Genomic DNA, 19,838 nt, shown 5'->3' on the forward strand with positions numbered 1-19,838 from the left:
ATTTAAAAGAAACTATTTAAAATACTTGCAGGTTAGTATACATTCATATAATACAAACTTCCATAGTTCTAGAAGCATTTTCAGTACCTTAACCTTGATAATCCATGTATTGAATTCAATTTTAAGCGTGTTCTGGTATAAATATTAAAAGTACTAGAATGATATGTTTACAATTTTTATGTCAAGTATTTTAATCTGCAAACTTTTCGTTCATAAGTATTAAATTACAGTATTATTATGAACGTCCACCACCTTTGTGTCTGCTCTTATGTAAATACAATAATCCTGTCAACAGCTAATGTAATGGGGTTTAAATATAACAATGCATTTATGCTTTATAATTTCATAGTAAATAATTTAATCATCGTAGTTTTATTTATCAATAGTACTTAAATCTATTATTTGCGACTTATTAACGTTGACTATAAAAATTGAGAAGTTTATGAGATTTTTAGTTTAATATTTGAAAATTCGTTAAAATTGCATCTTTTGGATGCTTACTATTCACAGAAATATACTGAAGATACAGAATCAATGTACTGTATATACACCAACGAGCCAGTTTATAAGAGTTAAAAATATAAAAAGTTTTTAAACTAAATATCATAACAGATGGCGCCACCAACTGTTACAAGGAAAGTTAAGCAATTGATGCCGGATCTTTCTAGTTTTGTCATGTTTTCAATTTTAGAAAATTTTTTAAAATATTCATAGTAGCTTAATACTGTATTATACGGTATAATTTTTTTTCTTTTTTTCGTAAAGAAAAAATTACGTAAAGTCGATATTTTGTTGCTAAGCAGATTGTTTATTTACACAAACATTTCGCTCATCTAATCTAAATATTAAATGACTTTTTAAAAAATTAATTTAAAACGGTCTTCGCTAACGTGAAATGCGTGTTCGAGATCATTCGGCATTTTACCTTGAACTTATGTTAATGTTAATTTTAATTGTTAATTTTTAAGGCTTTGTAAACATAAAGGATGGTTCATTTAAAATGTCCCTGACAAATATCTCATAAAATATGCGTCAAATTATAGTATAAGAAGTGTTCAGGATAAAAGTTATTTATTTTCGAGGGGCCTTTTCAATTTCATAAACATTATATCACTCCTAACCCCCTTATAGGATATAATAGTAAACTTTTAAGTGGAGTAATTAGAGCCAGTTTTCCATAGTAAGTACTCCCGGGAGGCATTAATTTTTGTCAGATCGGCCATGTGTTGCGTTGCTGTATCCCATCAAACCAAACTAAGCCTACAAGGAAGAAGAGGTTTAATTTTCATAAAAACGAGAAGACCCTTTAAAAATAAATAAGTTTTATCATGGCACTTTTTTAATTGGACGTATATTTTACGAGATGTTTGTCAGGGACATTATAAATTTATGGTATATTAACGTTATTAACGTTTACATTCATTTATAATAATTTTACATTTAACGGAAGTACAATCAACCGAAATTTTTGAGAAAATATTATGGGACACCGTCAACTGGGCTACCGCTAACTGGGCATAAAAATCACCATTCGTTCGAAATACCCGGTAAATTTAAATAATATTTTTTTAAAAGACGAGTTAAAAGAACGATTTTGTAATTAACAAACATATTTATACAGATTACATACCAGATTTACTTATTTATTAAAAGAAGGTAAATAGAAGAGTCTGGAAGGACAGTCGATATCTACCCCCAAAAATTAACAAATATACGTAAAAATAAAGATAACAATTGCATTATATATTAAATACAATATAAATTTTTAAAAAAGTATGTGCTTTGTTAACCGCTTCAGACATAGGCCTACAATACGATACAATGCAATATGCAATATGCATTAACGATGCAACAGTACGTAATTCCGAAACATTCTCTTTATCTAAATTAGAAATAACTCGTAACGCGTAATTCGTAAGTCTTAATCATACTTATATTTATATATATTTTATAAATATTTACAGATAAATAAATAATATCCGCCAAATCATGTGCTTGTTAAGCGTGCAAAAATTAAGTTTCTGTCGTCCAGTTAACCATCGCCCATCGCGAATCGCTCAGTTGTCGTGTACCCCATATTATTGGGTCTACTTGATCTAAAGACTAGAGTCTAGCCGCTAGACGATGCTATGGGAAAGCTAGAATTTCCGTAAGCCTGCTTGTAAGTCATTATATCACTGAGATAGGATGGAAATAGGATGTTTGTTTTCTTTTCTTATTACCTGTTATTAGTAAAACAGTTGATAGAGTTTATATATATATATATATATATATATATATATTTATTTATTTATTTAATATCGCTCTACTCAATAAAATTGTATTATATTAATTTAAAATATACAATTCGGTGAAGATGTTGGATATGTATTCCTTAAAGTGACTTTCGAGTTGCGTGCCAGAAAAGTCGTTGGCCTGTCACGTTTGACACGCGAGCCAAGGATTGTCCATCTCTAGTATAGGGGAAAGTAGCCCAAATCCACCAGTTTTTACAAAACTACTGTATATATAAAATCCTTAAATGGCATAACGATGCCAATTCAATTATTCTATCAATTAGAAACATTTGTTCTACCATTTAGGCCTATATACCACATATATATATTTCTTTTTAGATTTTTCATTTCACATAATTTGTGCAAACGGTTCCATTTCGGCAACTACTAAATCTCACAAAAGGTTTCAAAATCGCACTCATATTTAAGCACATAGGGAAATTAATTTTCCAGTAATTAATTTGTACTATTCATTAAACATTTATTTTATTTAATGTTCAGAGTAATAATAACTGCGAAACAATAAACATTGAACTTTATATGTCAATTTTCGTACATTTATAATCGTTAGACCGAATATTTCATAATAGAGCAATACATATTTTTACACCTCCATTCTTCATACTTTCTGTTATCGCTCACTAAAGAATAAACCGTAAAATAACAATAAGAAAGTCTTTGTCACCAATCAAGTATCTCAGATCTTACTAGTGCGATTTGAGACACGATTTCGGATAAGACACCATTTTGTGAAGTAAGCAGCTTCATAATCTTTAGAAGCGCCTAATGACCATGTTGTATTATGAATGTATTTCTTATAAATACATCTAACTATACTGCACTGTATATCAATAATTAAAATATTTTACAGTAGCTATGTTCAAAGCGTTTACAAAAACAACGAAAAGATTAAATCAAAAAACCGAATTTCCTTTTAACAAGCACACTACAGACAAAAAGAGGACTATCGTAATCGAAGAAGTGGTTATTATTCGTAACCGAGGACTATCGTAACCGAAGAAGAGGACTATCGTAACCGTCGATTACAGTGACGTCATCAGTGACGTCACTGTAATCGACGAGTTACAGTGACGTCATCAGTAGCCACTGTATTTAAGAATTGACCGGAAACGTAGAGGAAATAACGATTAATGCACAGTATTTTAAAATAGAACTGGTATGATGCGTTTGGGAAGTGATGAGTTTTGGCTACATTCCACCCACGTCTGTCTGTCTGTCTGTCTGTCTGTCTGTCTGTCTGAGTATCATGTTCTCAGGATATAGAATGTATTTAGAGTAAATCTCAATATAAAATTGTTTTTGGTCGAATGTATTATACTATGTTATATATTAGTTAAACTTCGTACCATCCTAAGTGTAATCAAATAATAAGAACTGATATTTATTATTAATATTCTGTCTTACTACCAATATCAAAATTATGATGATAAAAACCTACAGTTTGTCTTCAGTTCAGTTGCTAAATAAGAATGTTTGTTCTAAATTAAGAGGGATCATCAACACAGATATGGGTTTATGGATATGCAGATAATCATTACAATATGGGGGGTGTTTTCAGAAATATTATGTAATGCTAGGGTCTCAACCTTTTGACTAACAAAGTATTTTATTTTTGTTTCTGAAATGTGTAGTGTATTGTACTGTTTATGTATAACTTATATGTAATTAATAAAATAAGTTCATATTCTTTTTCTGTATATACATTTTTATACGAGTATATTAACCTTTACTTAATACAGTCAAACCTGTTTTTATGCGGGGGATAGGGACCGCATTAAAAAAAACGCATTAAAAAAATCTCACGAAACTTCACGAATGGCTGTAAATAATAGTTTTCGCGACACAATTAAAAAATATTTTTTTAATGCGGTCAACAGGGACCGCATAAAAAAAGTCTCACATAGAAAATAACTCAAAACCGTACGAAATAGAATTTATTAACAACAGATGTCAGCACTTGACTGCATCGTCTGGTCTATCGTCTGTTTTACATATTTTTGTCCAGGTGGTGTTTTGTTGACTTAAAAAGTAAATTATTTCATTTTTCGCATATTCATGCAATAATATTACTATAATAAGTGCATTTATGCTATAATAAGTTTATTTAGCTATAATAAGTCAACGTAAGACATGACGAATCGCACGAGACTAGTCGCCAACTATACCGCACAAATTAAAAATTCGCATTAAAAAATCGCACAAATAAAAATCGCACATAAAAAGAGCGCATAAAAACAGGTTTGACTGTATATCATTTTCCCGTGCGAAGCCGAAAACCTTAGCTAGTTTATAGCAAGATATAACAAAATTAATATAAAGTGCATTTAGTGAGATATATAATAATATACACTCTAATTAAAATGTTAAATTAAAATAAATCATAAACTAAAGAAATAGTAAGGAACAACTTTAAGAAACGGTACTTATTTAATTTGCTCTATTTTATTTTTAGGATAAAAGTATTAAAGTTATTAATGTTGAAGAAATTAGCATCATCTTTATTTAGAATTAATGTCAAATTCATAACTAAATTATTAAATTAGGTTTAATTCTATAACACAGAAATTACATACCGGCGGAGCACCCGCTCCAGGTTTTCCCCATGGATTAAAACTTCTTAACATTTCCATATCCTAAAAATAATTTTAATAATTAATATTACTTCTTTTATGATTAAGTTTTACAATAGTTCATTATTAATTTACTCGTTTCTTCTCCTCTTCTTTCTGTCTTTGTAAAATTTCTCTCTGAGATTTCAATTTTTCCTTCTCCTCTTCCACCATTTTTTTCTCTTTTTCTCTCTTACGAACATCTCCGGAACTGTTAAAACAAATATATTTTATCATGGATCAAGTTAAATAAACACGAAATCGAGTCAAATGAGAACTTCGAAAAGTTTCAAACATTTCCGAAGTATCAAATTATTAAACATCATTTTCTAATTATTTTCATTTAGATTAAGCATTCATTAAATAAATTAATATTAAAACAGTTATAAACCAAACTTTTCTTTATTTGTACTTTTAAAAAAGTTCAGCTCTTTCATGATCTTAAATTGCATAGAGCAAGCTTCTAACATATTCTTCATTCAGTTCAATTAATGTTTTTAGTGTCTACCAATATTCTATTTCATAATAAATAGGTAGAATGTCTTACATTGTCGAGAATAAATTAATTTTTATTAATTATATAATTGAATCATTCAATAGACGAACTCTCAGTGCAGTATGGAATGGCAGATTGTCTTGTGGAACTCAGCTGAGCAACGCATATTTTTTTTTTTTTTTTTTGATTGTTGGTTTGAAATGATTCTCGAAAGGTCAGAACATTTCTTAACTTTTTCTTATAGACTTTAATTAGTATTAGAAAATGTTCTAAGAGATTACTTGAGAATGCTAAAATATCTTATTTTTCATATGTTTGTAGGAATGGAGCATCATCTTCCATTCGTATACTCGTTGAGAAAAGTTGTCACACTTCTTGCCACAACAAATACTGAAGCATTTTCATTTTATTCTCAAAATAAGAAATTATAAAGTTTTATTATATAATATAGATCTTTTATACATATCACAAAAAACTAATAATTTTATATAAATCAGTACTAAGTGGAATACGTAACAATAAATGATGACAAATGTCACGAACAATATTCTTGAATATTTGTTTTCATTGACTAGATAATAGCACAGTAAAAAATTATTCTACTGTGTAATGAGAATCATATTGACTTCTCACAGGTAATTTAATTCAAAAATCAGCTCACGTTTCTCATACATAGCGATTGATTTTACTTCCGATCAGTTCAGTCCATAAAAAAACAAAAACAAAATTGGGCAATAATGCGAGAAAAAATTAATTCAATGCATTATTTCTCATCTTTAATGTTTCATTTTGACTCATTTTCGTAAATTCTAAAAATCTTATGTAAATTAAAACTTTTAATCCTTAAACTTTAGCTAATTTAATAGTTGATATCTACTTTTTATTTAATATTTATAGAATAACTTAACTCTAACAAGTTTTGGACTATAATAGGCATTCAAGAATTCAATACTTACGTTAAATTAAGTTGATGAACAAACACTTTTTCAACTGGTTCAGGTGGAGGTAACCTAATAGTTTTCAAGCTAGAAGCTAAACAAATAATATTTTGTTATATAATCAAAATCTTAACATGAAAGAATTTATTACCATAGGAACTTATATTTAAAAATCTGTAAGTTAGTGTCTTAATGCACCGTCAGCTATTGTAACACTCCGTAACAATCTGTCAGATTGCCACAACTCAAAAATATATCTGCTACTTTTCTTATTCCGCCCCATTGATTTTCCTATATTTTTCTCCGTTTCGTAATTACTTAGCAACCATTCGTCAACAAACGCCCCATTACAAAAGACAGATGTTTTAGTGAATACTATTGATAAAATATCAATGACCCGCTGTTAAAAGTAAAGTAACATGACGAAAGTTTTCTTTTTGAAGTTGGTAAAGTTTCAATATTATATAACTTATAACTGGAATTTTAGAAATTTTAATTTTATAAAATTTAATAAATTTATTGAAAAATTTAATTAGTATAAATGGTAAAACCTCGATAAAAATGGTAAAAAGTTGGATAAAGAAGTTGAGGAAGCCGTAGAAAGAGGAAATTTGTTGGAAAGTTGAAAGAGGAGATTTAAAAACATATAAATTATACTCACAAACTCATTGAGAAATATGCTCTAATACTAACAAAATCTAAAGAAAACAATATTTAATTTATATAAAATACGTTAGTAGTGTAAGAATGCACTGATTTTTTTAAAATGTAACTTGTATACTAGGTATACTTACCCATTCCAGCCAGGGGTAAAAAATATTTTTTTACCATTGCATGAGTGTACGCATGAGTGCAGACTTGTTCCAGCAATAAAATAACTGAAGGAAATCAATTTAAGACGATTTAGCACAACATACAAATAATATCTGGCTGTAAATACAATTACCATATTCGTAGACAATTCTGTGTTTCTATTTTATACAATACGTTAAAGTTTATTAGTTTATTGCTTTGTTGTTTCTTGAGAACAGTAATATGGAATTGCTTATCAATTTTTGAATATATTGATGTTAATGCTCCGTGTAATAAAAAGTATATGAATGGTGTTTTGCGGCCTCATAAAGTTGAGAACTACTGATGTAGAAGGTCGAGCGTGACATTATGGATGGCAGGCGGCATTCCTGGTGTCACCGTTTCAAAGACCTCTCGTATACAGCTCTTCAGTTCGCCAACATCACGCTGCAGTGTTGAGTACGCATCATATACCGATGCTTTCAGGTGCACCGTAGAAAAAAAAAAATCCAGAGGGGTCAAGTCTGGGGAATGTGATGGCCATGAACGAGACCGTGTAGTTCTCTCCAGCATTTGCCAAACCACTCTGCGGGCCACTGACAAAGTCTCTCGAAAATGAGGTGGCGGCCATCGTGTTGATTCCAAACCTGCTACAGTTTCGTCAATGGTAAATCAACAAGCCATTTGTCCATGGTTATGTTTACGATGTCCAGATATTGGTCACTATTTAAGATGCCATCAATGAATACGAGACTAAGAAGCTAAGGACTAAGTACCCAAATTTCACACCAGACGTTCAGGGTAAAACACACTTGGTATCGTGCGCCGTGGGACACGCTCTGATCACTAGTACGCATTGTTATGATTATACAGTTCATTGCAGGAGAAAGTGCTTCGACGGTCTATAAAATGTGCCAAAGGTGTTGTGATTTTTCCTGCTTTAAATTTAACATTATGTTGCACCACTCAAATCGCTGTGCGGCATTCTTTGCATGCGCTGGTTGCAGTTAGCAGAGGAATGTGTGCCTGTCATAATCAGTAATATATTCGTCATAATATCCCGGTGCATTTGTGTCTGCTGGAATCTATAATCTAACTACCAAACCTAATCAATGCTGAAAATATGTTTAACCCCACATATAAAAAAACTACACATACAACTTTTATATATAATAAGATTTGCTACAAAATTTGGCATTTTTATAAAAAATATCATTCTATTAGTCAGTCTATTTCATAAAATTCTATTAATCAGTGTCAAAAACATCATGTTAAGTATTTCATCAAACATAATATAGATTATATTAGTCTGTGATGAAGTGTGTCCATCATACATTAATCAACTGTCAAATCAATAGAAAAATCAATATAGTCTAATATTAATAAAATAGATAACGTGTGATAATTAATAAGTATCTTTATTACTAGAAAACAGTTTTAGGTTTCAAGATTTTAAAAAAATTAATGCGTAATTAAAAAGATATTTTATTTAGTATTAAATTTACTTAGAAGTCAGTTTTCTTACTGCTTCTAGATAAAAGTGGTGCATATAAAATATATTTTTCACCACCTGTTTATCAACATGTATGAAGAATGAAGAAAGGAAGGAACAAACTATATATTCTGTATTAACAAAGAGTTCAGTCGTTTCGTAATTTATCTGATATGCGATGCATACTGTACAGTATATGAATGAACCAATAAGAAACACACCTTGCCCAGCGTAAAATAAAGTACTTGATAGCTAAGATACAATAAGATCCAATACACAATCCAATCGTTTCATCATAAAACTCAATACTTATTCTATTGATTAGGAAAAGTGTTAATCAATAAAATAAGTTTTGTTTACGGTAGTTGACTTTTTTACTTAAAATTTTTCCAATGAAAATGATTTTTTTATTCGAATATATCTCTTTTTTTTTTGGAATTTATTCTGGATATATCTCGTTTCCGATATTTCCGGTATGCATTATTCGATTATTCCTCTAACCAACTTAGTAATAGTAAGATAGATATTAAGAAACAACTAAAGGGAATTTCACAATTTTTCATTTGTTGCGTGAGTACACAAGAAAGTCCTCACGTGCAAGAAACTTTCGCACGAACTTTCTTGTCCTCACATGCAAGAAATGCAAAGACGGTGTGAATCAGCAGTAAAAGACAGTAAATCACGAACTCTCCTAGTAAACACAGGGTTTCAATAATAAATACATACTTTAGCAAGCTAGAAATATTAATAGTAACGTTATAAGAAAAAGTGCATGGTAATATTGTACGAAGACAATCTCTGGAGAATGATATTATCTTTCTAAATGAGGAGTCTTTGCTTTTGGTGTCCATAACAAACAAGATTCTATTACTGTACCACGGAGCAGCGTTAGACTATATTTATTATATTTCTTCTTCCTCCTCCCCTTTTTTAATCCTTTCGATACGCGATTGCCAACTCACAGTGACCTCGACACGCTATGATCTGCTATGACGTTTTGTAAGTTCTCACTAGTTTGTACCAACCACTGACCAAAAATATAGAGTTCCGTTCTGTCCTGGTTTCATCTATTGTTTTTGTTTCCAAAAAGAAAAAAAAAGTTTATTGATGAAGATATATTACGAGTAAAAAAGAAACACACTTTCACTATAGACGGGACATTTGGGTCTGGCCAAACAATGATGTATTCTAATTACTGATCGTTGCGCTTTCTTAGGTCTTTGCAAGTGCAATTTATCTTCATCCGTTATTGAAATATATTCCTAATAGATTTAATTATCAATATAGGCGTATTAGACAAAAATAAATGCTGTATATTTTTCACTAATGAAAAATTCCTTTGATTGATATATCCTACTAAACAGAGAATAAATCGTACTATGGTATCGTCCATTTGTTAAAAGATGTATGAAATTATGTCATGAATACACGTGTACAGTATATGAATAAGATTTTGAGAATTATGATGATGTGGAATATATCAGTAATACTCAAAAACTTTCAAAAATAGTAAAATATGATATAAAAACAGAAAAAAGTTAGTTAACCAAGCCTCTTAATGTGCTTCTATTGAATAATTAAAACTAAAACCTACTAAAAATTATTGAGGTCGTAAATTTTATCTAAAAAAAGGGAATCGCCATTAAAAAAAGTTTGTAGAATGCTGACCTAGTTGAAAAACATAATAGATTCATTAGTTTCGGAATAATCTTTTTTTTTATGTGTTTTATAATTTGACGCTGTTGTCTCCTTAATGTGCACATTATGAACGTTTTCTAACAAATTTCGGAAGTTAAAAACAAAATGCAATGTTGTTATTTTAATTACAGATGCGATTACAGATGTAGAGGAATTGACGATTGCATCAAAGATTTAGTTCTGTATGCTCTTCATCTTCCTGCTCTAAAAATGGCAACGGAGTTATACGAGTTATCTTCACGTGTTTAATACCCGGAGGACTTTCTATGGGCCAGTTTCCCATAGAAAGTCCTCCGGGCAGGCAATCCCTTTTGTCAGATCGCCCACATGTCACTTCTCTCATCCCATCATTCCACTCCATTTTATATTTTCAATCCGACAGATTCACATACTATATATTTAAATACCGAACAACAATAATATTAATATAAACTGTATATACATTTCTGAGGAAGTTTTATATTGTCTTTTCAATTCAGCGCCAACTTTCTTCAGTTATTATTATTATTATTATTATTAAACTGTTCTACATAATTTAAAGATTATATTAATTAATAAATTTATATTCACCTTTAGAATCATTGGAATAAAACTACAGATTTACTTTATCAAGATCAAATTTATTCTAATTTATAAATCAACAATAGCGATCAGAAAAAACCGTTTTATTTTCTTAAATTGTGGGCATTTATATTTCGAACCATTAATTAAAATTATTTAACTACAGTTTAAAGTTTACAAATACTTCTGCGTGTTGTTTTTTCTTTTACTCTTTCCCCCTCCCCTGTGGGCACTAAAAGGGCATTTTGGTAGTGCCCATCGTGGGTTCCCTTCATTTTTTATACAAGCCTAATTGAAATTACTTACCTAACAGTACAAAAACAAAACAAGTATATTTAGCTATTATTTGCATACTAATTTGACAGTAAAAAAACAAAAATAATACTTTAAAATTTTTTCTCCCTTATCTCACATAGATTGACACTGATATTATTCGTTACATGCAACAGAATTCCATTTAAATTCAGATCAATATAATTAATTACTCTATTTTCAAGAATCCATTTATTTTTCTCATTTCTTTTGTATAAACATTTGTTTTCACAAAATTCAATTTTTGTATTCCTAATTTCAGCAGAATTAAATACTAAAAAATAAATATAAATCATATTTTTCGGTTATGTTAGAATCTATTTGGTTTTATTTTCTATAGTAATAATGATTTAGCGACGATAGTTTGATGGACTTTCTGAAATCTGTTTGTAGATCCTCCAGTAAGGAATCCCTGTATTAGATTAAGTAACATTATTTAGAGAAAAGTAATGTGTTAATAACATAACACATATAGTAAATTGCTACGTAATAAAGTCTTTTTTAAGGTTTTAATAACTGTAATTCAATATACAGAATTGTTTTCTTTTGTAATCCTGTGTATGGTATGATTTTCTTAGTTTAAAAACATTATTCTAAGAGCAATTCATAGGTTTCGTCACACTACCAAAAGGATTCACAGGACAAAAGGTTAAGGACCTTCTGATTTTATATTAAAATATGTGGAATAATGTATAAAAATTTAATAACGAAATTACAAAATCCTAATTATGTTATTTGAATAAATTTCAAAAAATTAATTTTACATGAAAATAATCTTTTCAGCTGATTAGATATTAATTTATGCAAATAAAGATGCTTCAATGTATCTTTATAATCTTAATAGAGTCATTCAACATTAATTCTAGAATAAACATAAAATAAAAAGTACAATAAAAAGAATAAATAATAATTTTTTTATTAAGCTTAATCATCAATTATTAATTTCGAATTAATTTTTCTTCTAACTGATGGAAATTCAAGTGTTAAATGTAGAAGTTTTTCGTGTGGTTTCTTTACATTAAGTAAAATAAAAAATAATAATAATACTAAAACAGAAAATATTAAATACAGAATTTATCTACACTTTGAGAATGCGTGCAATGTTACAATTTCAAATGTTTTTACTTAAAAATCATTTTTATCATCAAATATCTCGTATCTATGAAACTTAATCTTAGTAGTTTCTTAATTAATCTACATAAAATATTCCTACAGATAGAGCGGTTCTTAGAATTCGTATGCTAAAGTGTTTTTATTGTAATCACAATATGAAAGATTAATAGACGAAATGGAAAGTAATTTTGTATGAATTACGAATATTAAATGCATTATGAAAATAAATCAAACTTCTACAGTCAAACCTCTGAAGGAAATATTTAAAAATGGCCGTTGTTAGGAGGTTCTTTTCTATGCAACTTTGTTAAGAAAAACATAAATAACCGCCATTTTAAAAAATGGCGGTTTGACTATATTTGATTTAATTTATTATAAAAGTATTAAAAAGCGCTATTGATTTTTTAAAAATAATTCGATAATCAATGATAAATTATTGTCGTTAATGATTCGAAATAACTTGCCTCGATATCTATTTTAATTAATATAAAAATATAATTAAATGAAGTAGCAATGTTAACAATTTATTTACAGTTGGAAATATCTGTATTTAATTATTATTAATTCATTAATAACATTAAACACACACTTATATAAATATTAAGGATGCTTAATTTTAATTATAATACAATAAATTTAACTGTTCTGATTAAAATAATTAGTTTGTGAAGCTATTTTTAGGTTTTCTAAATATTGTCACACTTCTCAAATAAAAGTTAGGCCTATACATTTATTTAAAATTGTAATATTAATAGAAAAATAATGGAAATTATAGCTATTACTAACTTAAAATTTCATAATTAGAAAAATTAAAATAGGTTAATAGATCTTGTGACTTAGGCTCAATAATCATGAATAATTCATGATTCACGAGTAGAAATTACGATCGAATGAGATAGAAATTCTTAAATTTCTGTTGTTATTATTATTTACTAAAAATTTATTAACTTTCTAAATTCATTTTAATAAATAAATTAACACGTTAACATTGTTTTTCAATCAAAACGAATTCCATTCATAAAACTAGAACTTTTTCTCGTACTTTTAATGAATTTTCTTCAAATTTATTAAACTTTTATGAAGATTTTAAGTGTAAGGTTTGAATAACGAAGCTGATTTAATAGATATAAATTATATTTATTCAAATATTTAGGCATATTTGAGTTACGTAACTTAAATTTGTCATATAAAATTTTAAACTTTAATAATTCCAGAAACTAAAAAATATATATTTTTTATTGAAATTTCTTCTTGAGTAATCTATAAAAATAAATAAATAAACAGAAATATCAATTATTTTAACTGTAGGAAAAAAAAAATGCTTACAAAATCATTTCTATGGAAACGAATCTATCTTCAAACAATTATCATACGGAAATTCAAATATGAATTTCATTTTTTATATGAAATTTTGAAGTGAAATCTTATAATTTCATTGAATTTCTGTAATTAAAGTTACTCAATTTAAATTAATTTTAAATAAATGGAATCATTTCCACTTTTAAATGGTAAAGAGTCGCTTCGAAGTCTACTGTTAGTGTAATAAAAATGATTGCGCTTACCTGATTGAGTAGAATCAGGTCTATCATCATCATCCATGTCTTACCTGCTTACGGAAGTCAAATCGAGTGACATTCGATTTCGAGCAAACAAACAAATCTACCTGAGAAAGAGCACGTGTGCCATAAACATCACGTCTTATCCCTCTAGTGGTAGAACTACTTTAGAAATGTGACGTCACCGATATGTTGTGATTCTGAACTGCGTATTCATCACGCCATGCATAATGACAACAATGTGAATTTTTTTTTGTGTGTTCAAATAACAACGATATAAGTGACAATGCGTTATTAATATAATGAAAACTTCTCACTTTAGTTAAATATTAATGAATTTACTAAATTTTTCATATAACTTATGAGAGTGATAACTTTATTTTTAGTATCGAGCGAACAGCGCGTACATACTGGAAAAAAAAAAAACTAAGAACTGTAAATATACAACGTTAAATATCGTAAAAGTAATGTGTTCTTGTTTAAATATATTAATAAATTCACTAAAAAGTTTAATTTCAGATTAATATCGTTTATATGATGTAATTAATTATACTTTATTACTAATATAGAACAATAAATCTGATGTCATTTTGTTATAAACAATTTCCTAGCAACAATAAAATTGCCACACAAAACATGAATCGATGCGTGTCGTGCTTTTTATTTCTATACAGACGAGTTAAGGTTCTAAAATGTATAAAAATTAACTTTGTGCATATAAAATTTTAATAAATTTAAAGTTCTTTTTAATAATTTCAAAATAAAAATATATGAAATTTTATATTTTTATTTATATATTAATTATTTTTACATATTAAGAGTCGTTCATTAATGTGTATCGTGTTTAAGCCACTTTTGACCTCCCTCTCCGTTGTACGGCGATGTACTGTACTTCTGGCAAACGCCTCCCTTTTAATTATGTGTACAATAGTTTATGGACCCCTTCACATTGAAATATTTTCTAATTGATAGTTTATTCACACGACTAGTAAATAATTAGAACAAAGTTGTATGGCACCGTTAAAAAGTTCACGTTAGACAGACAATACTTCGACTTCCTCGCTCCTCATCGTATACAATAATGTACTTAAACTGTACTCATCGGTCCCTAAATACTTTAAATGGATGGTCCCTAAATAATTTAAAGTCGTTACATAATATATTCTAATAAAATGTCTCAATGATACAAAATTTAAAGGTTTAAATTTAAATATTTTGAAGCTTTGATATATTCATTGAACACTGATAACTCAGTTGCTGGTGGGTTCAATTAGAATTTTTGGGTTTTCTTCACGTTAAACACCTAAATAGCGGCCAGTTTCCCATAGAAAGTCCTCCCTCTTGGCAGATCGCCCATGTATTGAGTTGTCGTATCCCATCAAACCAAACTTTCAGTATATTAAAATAAGAAAACATCGTTGAAAATTTTATTTTATTTTTTAAATAACATAATTTGATAAAGAAATAAAAGCTTTTTTTCCCCCTTCTATATATAAGAAATTGACAAAATTAATGATTTATAACAATGATTTGTGGTTCTTGTAAATGTGAGATTCAAAGAATATAATCAATATATTGTAAGTAATATCCAGTGAACTGTATATTAATATAAACACGTATAAATTAACTGATAGAAAGGCATTCTATTCAGCGAATTCTCATAAGTCATTTCGAAAGTGACTGAGGAGTACTGGTGACCTCTTTTATGAACTTCCGGGTAGATTGTTGCTTTATTTGTGAATAATATTTAGCGTGACAATGTAATTGACAAACAGAGTTCAAAGACCGATTTAATTCTCCGTGTTTTATAAGATTATTTTAGTATAATCGATACGCGATATTAGAAATCGAAATCAACGATAATTGCTATGAATATAGAACATCAGACGGTGCATTAATACTAACAATATCGTTCTTACTTTAGAATTTATTTTATGTAATAATTTATTAGTAAACGTTGTCTAAAATTAATATTATATTGTATAAAATATTTTTATAATTAAAACTGTTGTAACGACATTCAAAATAATTTAAATTAATAGTAAAATATGTGAATTTTATTATTATTATTTTCTATTTATTCGACAAGAATTTCTTCTAATTTAGGAGCTGTTTATTTTATTAATATGTAGAGAAATGGTATAACTTCTGTGCATAGTAATAACTTTAAAGTCGCAAAAGTTTAAACTTTTATACAGTCGAACGGCCACCTCTAAACAGAGGACAGTTTTTTTTTATGTTCCTGACAATGGTCATCGCTCAGAAGTTTGACTGTATAATTTTTTACATTATTTTAAAAGAATTTACAGTTTCTAATTGCTAATATTAAACTATAGGAATAAATATATATTAAATACAAACCTTGAAAATCAATAGGATTACGAATTCTGGGTTTCATAAAATGATTTTCTGCAAAACCTTTATATCTAGCATTCCATTCTGTATCAGTTTCCATGACTATTGATGCTATTCCTAGTACAGCATCCAGCAGGAGAAGCACTGAAAATAAAAACTTTAAAATTAGATAACAATCAGTGATTACACAAATGAAATAACCAATAGGAAACGTTGTTTAATATGTCATTTGGTAGATCTTTTATAATAATTGATGTTTCCAATTCGTGTTATGTCGATTTTTATGTGTCTGTAAAAGCTTTCATAAAATATAATAACGCTTATTCGTATTGTTTTATTAAATAATTTAATAATGCAGGAAATGCACGCTTTACTTTTATATAGAAATGAGATTTAACTACATTAATTAGGTTTAAAAGTAAGATAGAATATTTAACGAAACGTTGTTATAACGGGGATTTTTTTAATCAAAGTTTGGGATCTTTTTTTCTTAAAATGCCTACTATCCTACTTACTTTATATCCAGTTAATATATACTCAAAACTCATTTTAATTTTTGCAATATGAAAAATTCTCTGAAGTTCATTCACCTCTTTTGCGTGTTTCTTATAAGTCAACAATATCAAACGATAAGAGACTGTACGAATGTATAATGTATAGAGTACAAGGAAAAATAAACAGTGTTTAAATGACTAACCTATATTTAAAAAAATAGTAAAATTTAAACGAATTCTGTGATTTTTTTTTTTGTCGTTCTTTTATAATACAGCGAAATCTGTCTAAAACGGAACCTGAATAAACCGAAAACTTGTACTAAATGGAAACAATCCTTACGTTTTACACAGGTTTTACTGTATTTTATTTAGAAATGATCATTTTTATTAAATAATACATGTTTAAAAAATGATCGTTAGCATTTTAATAAATTATGATTTTATTTTTTTTAATTTTAAAGATTATTTAATAAATTATTCTGCGTTAAGTTTTTTATATTAATATATATTTTTGTTATTGTACAAAATAATTTTTTATTATATTAATTTTTCGAAAAATAATCTGGATATAGGTTGATTTTCTTGCTGTAATTGCTAGCTTCGCAGGAAATATACATTTACAGGAGCTGATGTTTTCTTTTCCCCATTTCTCAGAAATGTCAAGAACTAGGAAATAGAATTGTAGGATTGCACTTAAAGAAATAATGAAAGTTGATAAATCAATAATCGAACTATGGAAAAGTTCTTGAAATTTTATATATTTATAGTCTTTTAGCAGGAAATAAAACACTCAAAAATTGTTTTATTTTCTTGATTTTTAATAACAATATTTCGACTTTAGCATATTGTGATTTTATATATTGTTTTTCCTATAATTTTTAAAAGAAAGTTTAGAAAAATATTGATAGGAATTGATTTAGAATAGAAAAGTTTTTATTTTTTTCATTACAGCTTTGATTTTTACAGATTCAAGTAGAGACGTTATTAATAAATTATGATTCCATTCAACATTATTAATAACAATATTTATAGCAGAAGTATATTATTATTATAGTCTCTTTCATTTAAGGAGTCAATCTACCGCTCTGAAGGGTCCGAAATCGATTTCGGGCGAGCAATTTTCCAAGAATTTTTCACGGGCGGTTTGTCCCAGATATATAAGGCACCATCCCTCATCATCCGGTCGCCCTCATTGTAGGCTCGGTCGAACCCATAATGGGTATAATTTAAAAACTCATAAAAGGGTTTTTTTTTAAATCATATTCATTGGGTAGAAAAGACATAGAATGAAAACATACGATTAATAAATTGTACTTCTTTTTTATATTAATTGAAATTTAACTTCAGAGTTGGCCACATAAAATATATAAATATTTATAATAAATAGATAAATCATAACTATCTTTTAACTTTGTGAATTGTAATAAAACATATTTTATTAAATTTAATTTTAAAACGTTTTTAATTTAAAATATTTTACATTTTTATAAGAAATTTTCTTTGTTGTTCTCTGTAAGTAGGTCCAATAAAGAATTATAGGGCAGAAAATAATGATTCGTCTGTAAATTTATTTAAGAATTGAACATATAACAGAATAATTCGAAAAAAATACACCCGAAGTTGTGTTTTATTTAAACTTTCATCAAATAAATTTAAAAAATCTCATTTATTAGAAAATATTATAATTAAAAATTAAATCCTATAGAAACGCTCTGATTATGAAAAATATAATTTAATATATTTTTAAAGTTAAAATATTTATTATTATTATTTATTATTATATATATATATATATTTTAAAATTATAGAAATTGTGTAATAAAATTACCGTTTGAGAAAATGTGATTTGACTTATTGATTAACGTCATAAAAATATCTAACAAGCATACATCATAACAATACATAATTAATATTAAATATATACTTTATATAAGTTATTGAAAATTTCAAACTATAAACTTCTATTGAATAATATATCAAGCAATCAAATTATAAATACTGATGTTATTACTTACATAAATATCAATAAAATGACTAAAAGTATAGGCGCCTATACATAAGCAGATTCACATTTACGAGTGCCTTAACAATTGCAGTTGCTAAAGCAAGAACCGTTTCTAAGGACACGACATTTGTATATAACTTTGAGTGTAGGATCTCGAGCATACACTACAAAGTTTTACACCGCTTATTATCACATAAAAATCAAGAATTTTAAATATATATTATCATTATATTAACCTACTTTTAAAGAATTGCTTAATAACATCAATATTGGATAAATGACATCCATTAATTATAATTTTTTATAGTAAATCACGGTCAGATCTTATAGATAATTAATTTAGCACGAACAAACTCATTCATTTTTCTATTTTTAAACAAAATTTTATCTTTTGTCCGTTACTTATAAAGAAAATTACAATGATTAATTCAAACAAAACACTGTTATTAAGTAAGATTTGAAATATTATATTTTCTCTATAGAAATTCATTCATTAAATATTATCTTCAAACAATTGCTAGCTTTATTACTCATAATATGGTATATAATAATTGTAGAATTGTAGTTTTATTGAATGTCACGCACTAAATGGTTTAATGTTTGAAAATTCCTTTTATATTTTTTCCTGCCGCAGTTCTTTATATAGATTTACAATAAGCTTATTACAGATTTATTTAACTTACAACCATAAAAACAAAACCGACGATAGGCTTTAATAACAAATTCTTTAGCGTCCTTATTTTGACAGAAATGGTTCTGAAGTTCAGTTAAGATTTTCATGATTAAATAATATATAACTGACGTTACATTAAGTACGTTTACGGAGAAAATTATATTGTTGTCAGAGCTCACGGCTTAATTAGTAGTTTTACGTAGCTGTCGTTTTTATTGGACTGTTACCACCCTGTAGTCCTTTTTGGAAAAATTTGTGACCTATTACCTTTCCTCTCTTCAGCCAGAAAGATAGCTAGATACGCCTTTCCTTTAAAAATCGTATGAAAGAGGAACACAAAGACGACGAGAAACGTATGAGCAAGGCGAGACTATCAGGGCAGAAGAAAGAATGAGAAAAGGGAGATAGAACTAAGAGGAGAGATTGACTGGGAGAAAAGTGGACTCG

General features: G+C 27.8%; 1 protein-coding gene across 5 annotated transcripts in view; it reads right to left on the bottom strand.

Moving 5' to 3' along the window:
* LOC136988879 (MAP7 domain-containing protein 2-like) overlaps positions 1–16,363 on the bottom strand; it is a 32,442-nt gene extending 16,079 nt beyond the window's left edge. For 3 of the 5 annotated variants that reach the window (XR_010882828.1, XM_067286878.1, XM_067286877.1), the window contains exons 1-4: positions 16,226–16,363; positions 6,359–6,434; positions 5,003–5,117; positions 4,871–4,930 (exon numbers count right to left, since the gene is read on the bottom strand). Coding sequence is in view for 4 of the 5 variants with exons in the window: in XM_067286878.1 (XP_067142979.1) it covers positions 4,871–4,930; positions 5,003–5,117; positions 6,359–6,434; positions 16,226–16,319 (345 nt within the window). In the remaining variant the exon portion in view is untranslated. Of the gene's footprint in view, positions 1–4,870; positions 4,931–5,002; positions 5,118–6,358; positions 6,435–11,711; positions 11,974–13,870; positions 14,008–16,225 lie in introns of those variants that run through there. The other 2 variants (XM_067286879.1, XM_067286880.1) reach the window with 2 other exon arrangements.
* Between the last annotated feature and the right edge of the window lie 3,475 nt (positions 16,364–19,838).

The sequence above is a fragment of the Centruroides vittatus genome, unplaced genomic scaffold (genome assembly GCF_030686945.1).
Source record: "Centruroides vittatus isolate TY-2023 unplaced genomic scaffold, ASM3068694v2 scaffold_386, whole genome shotgun sequence".
In the NCBI taxonomy this organism is placed as follows: domain Eukaryota; kingdom Metazoa; phylum Arthropoda; class Arachnida; order Scorpiones; family Buthidae; genus Centruroides; species Centruroides vittatus.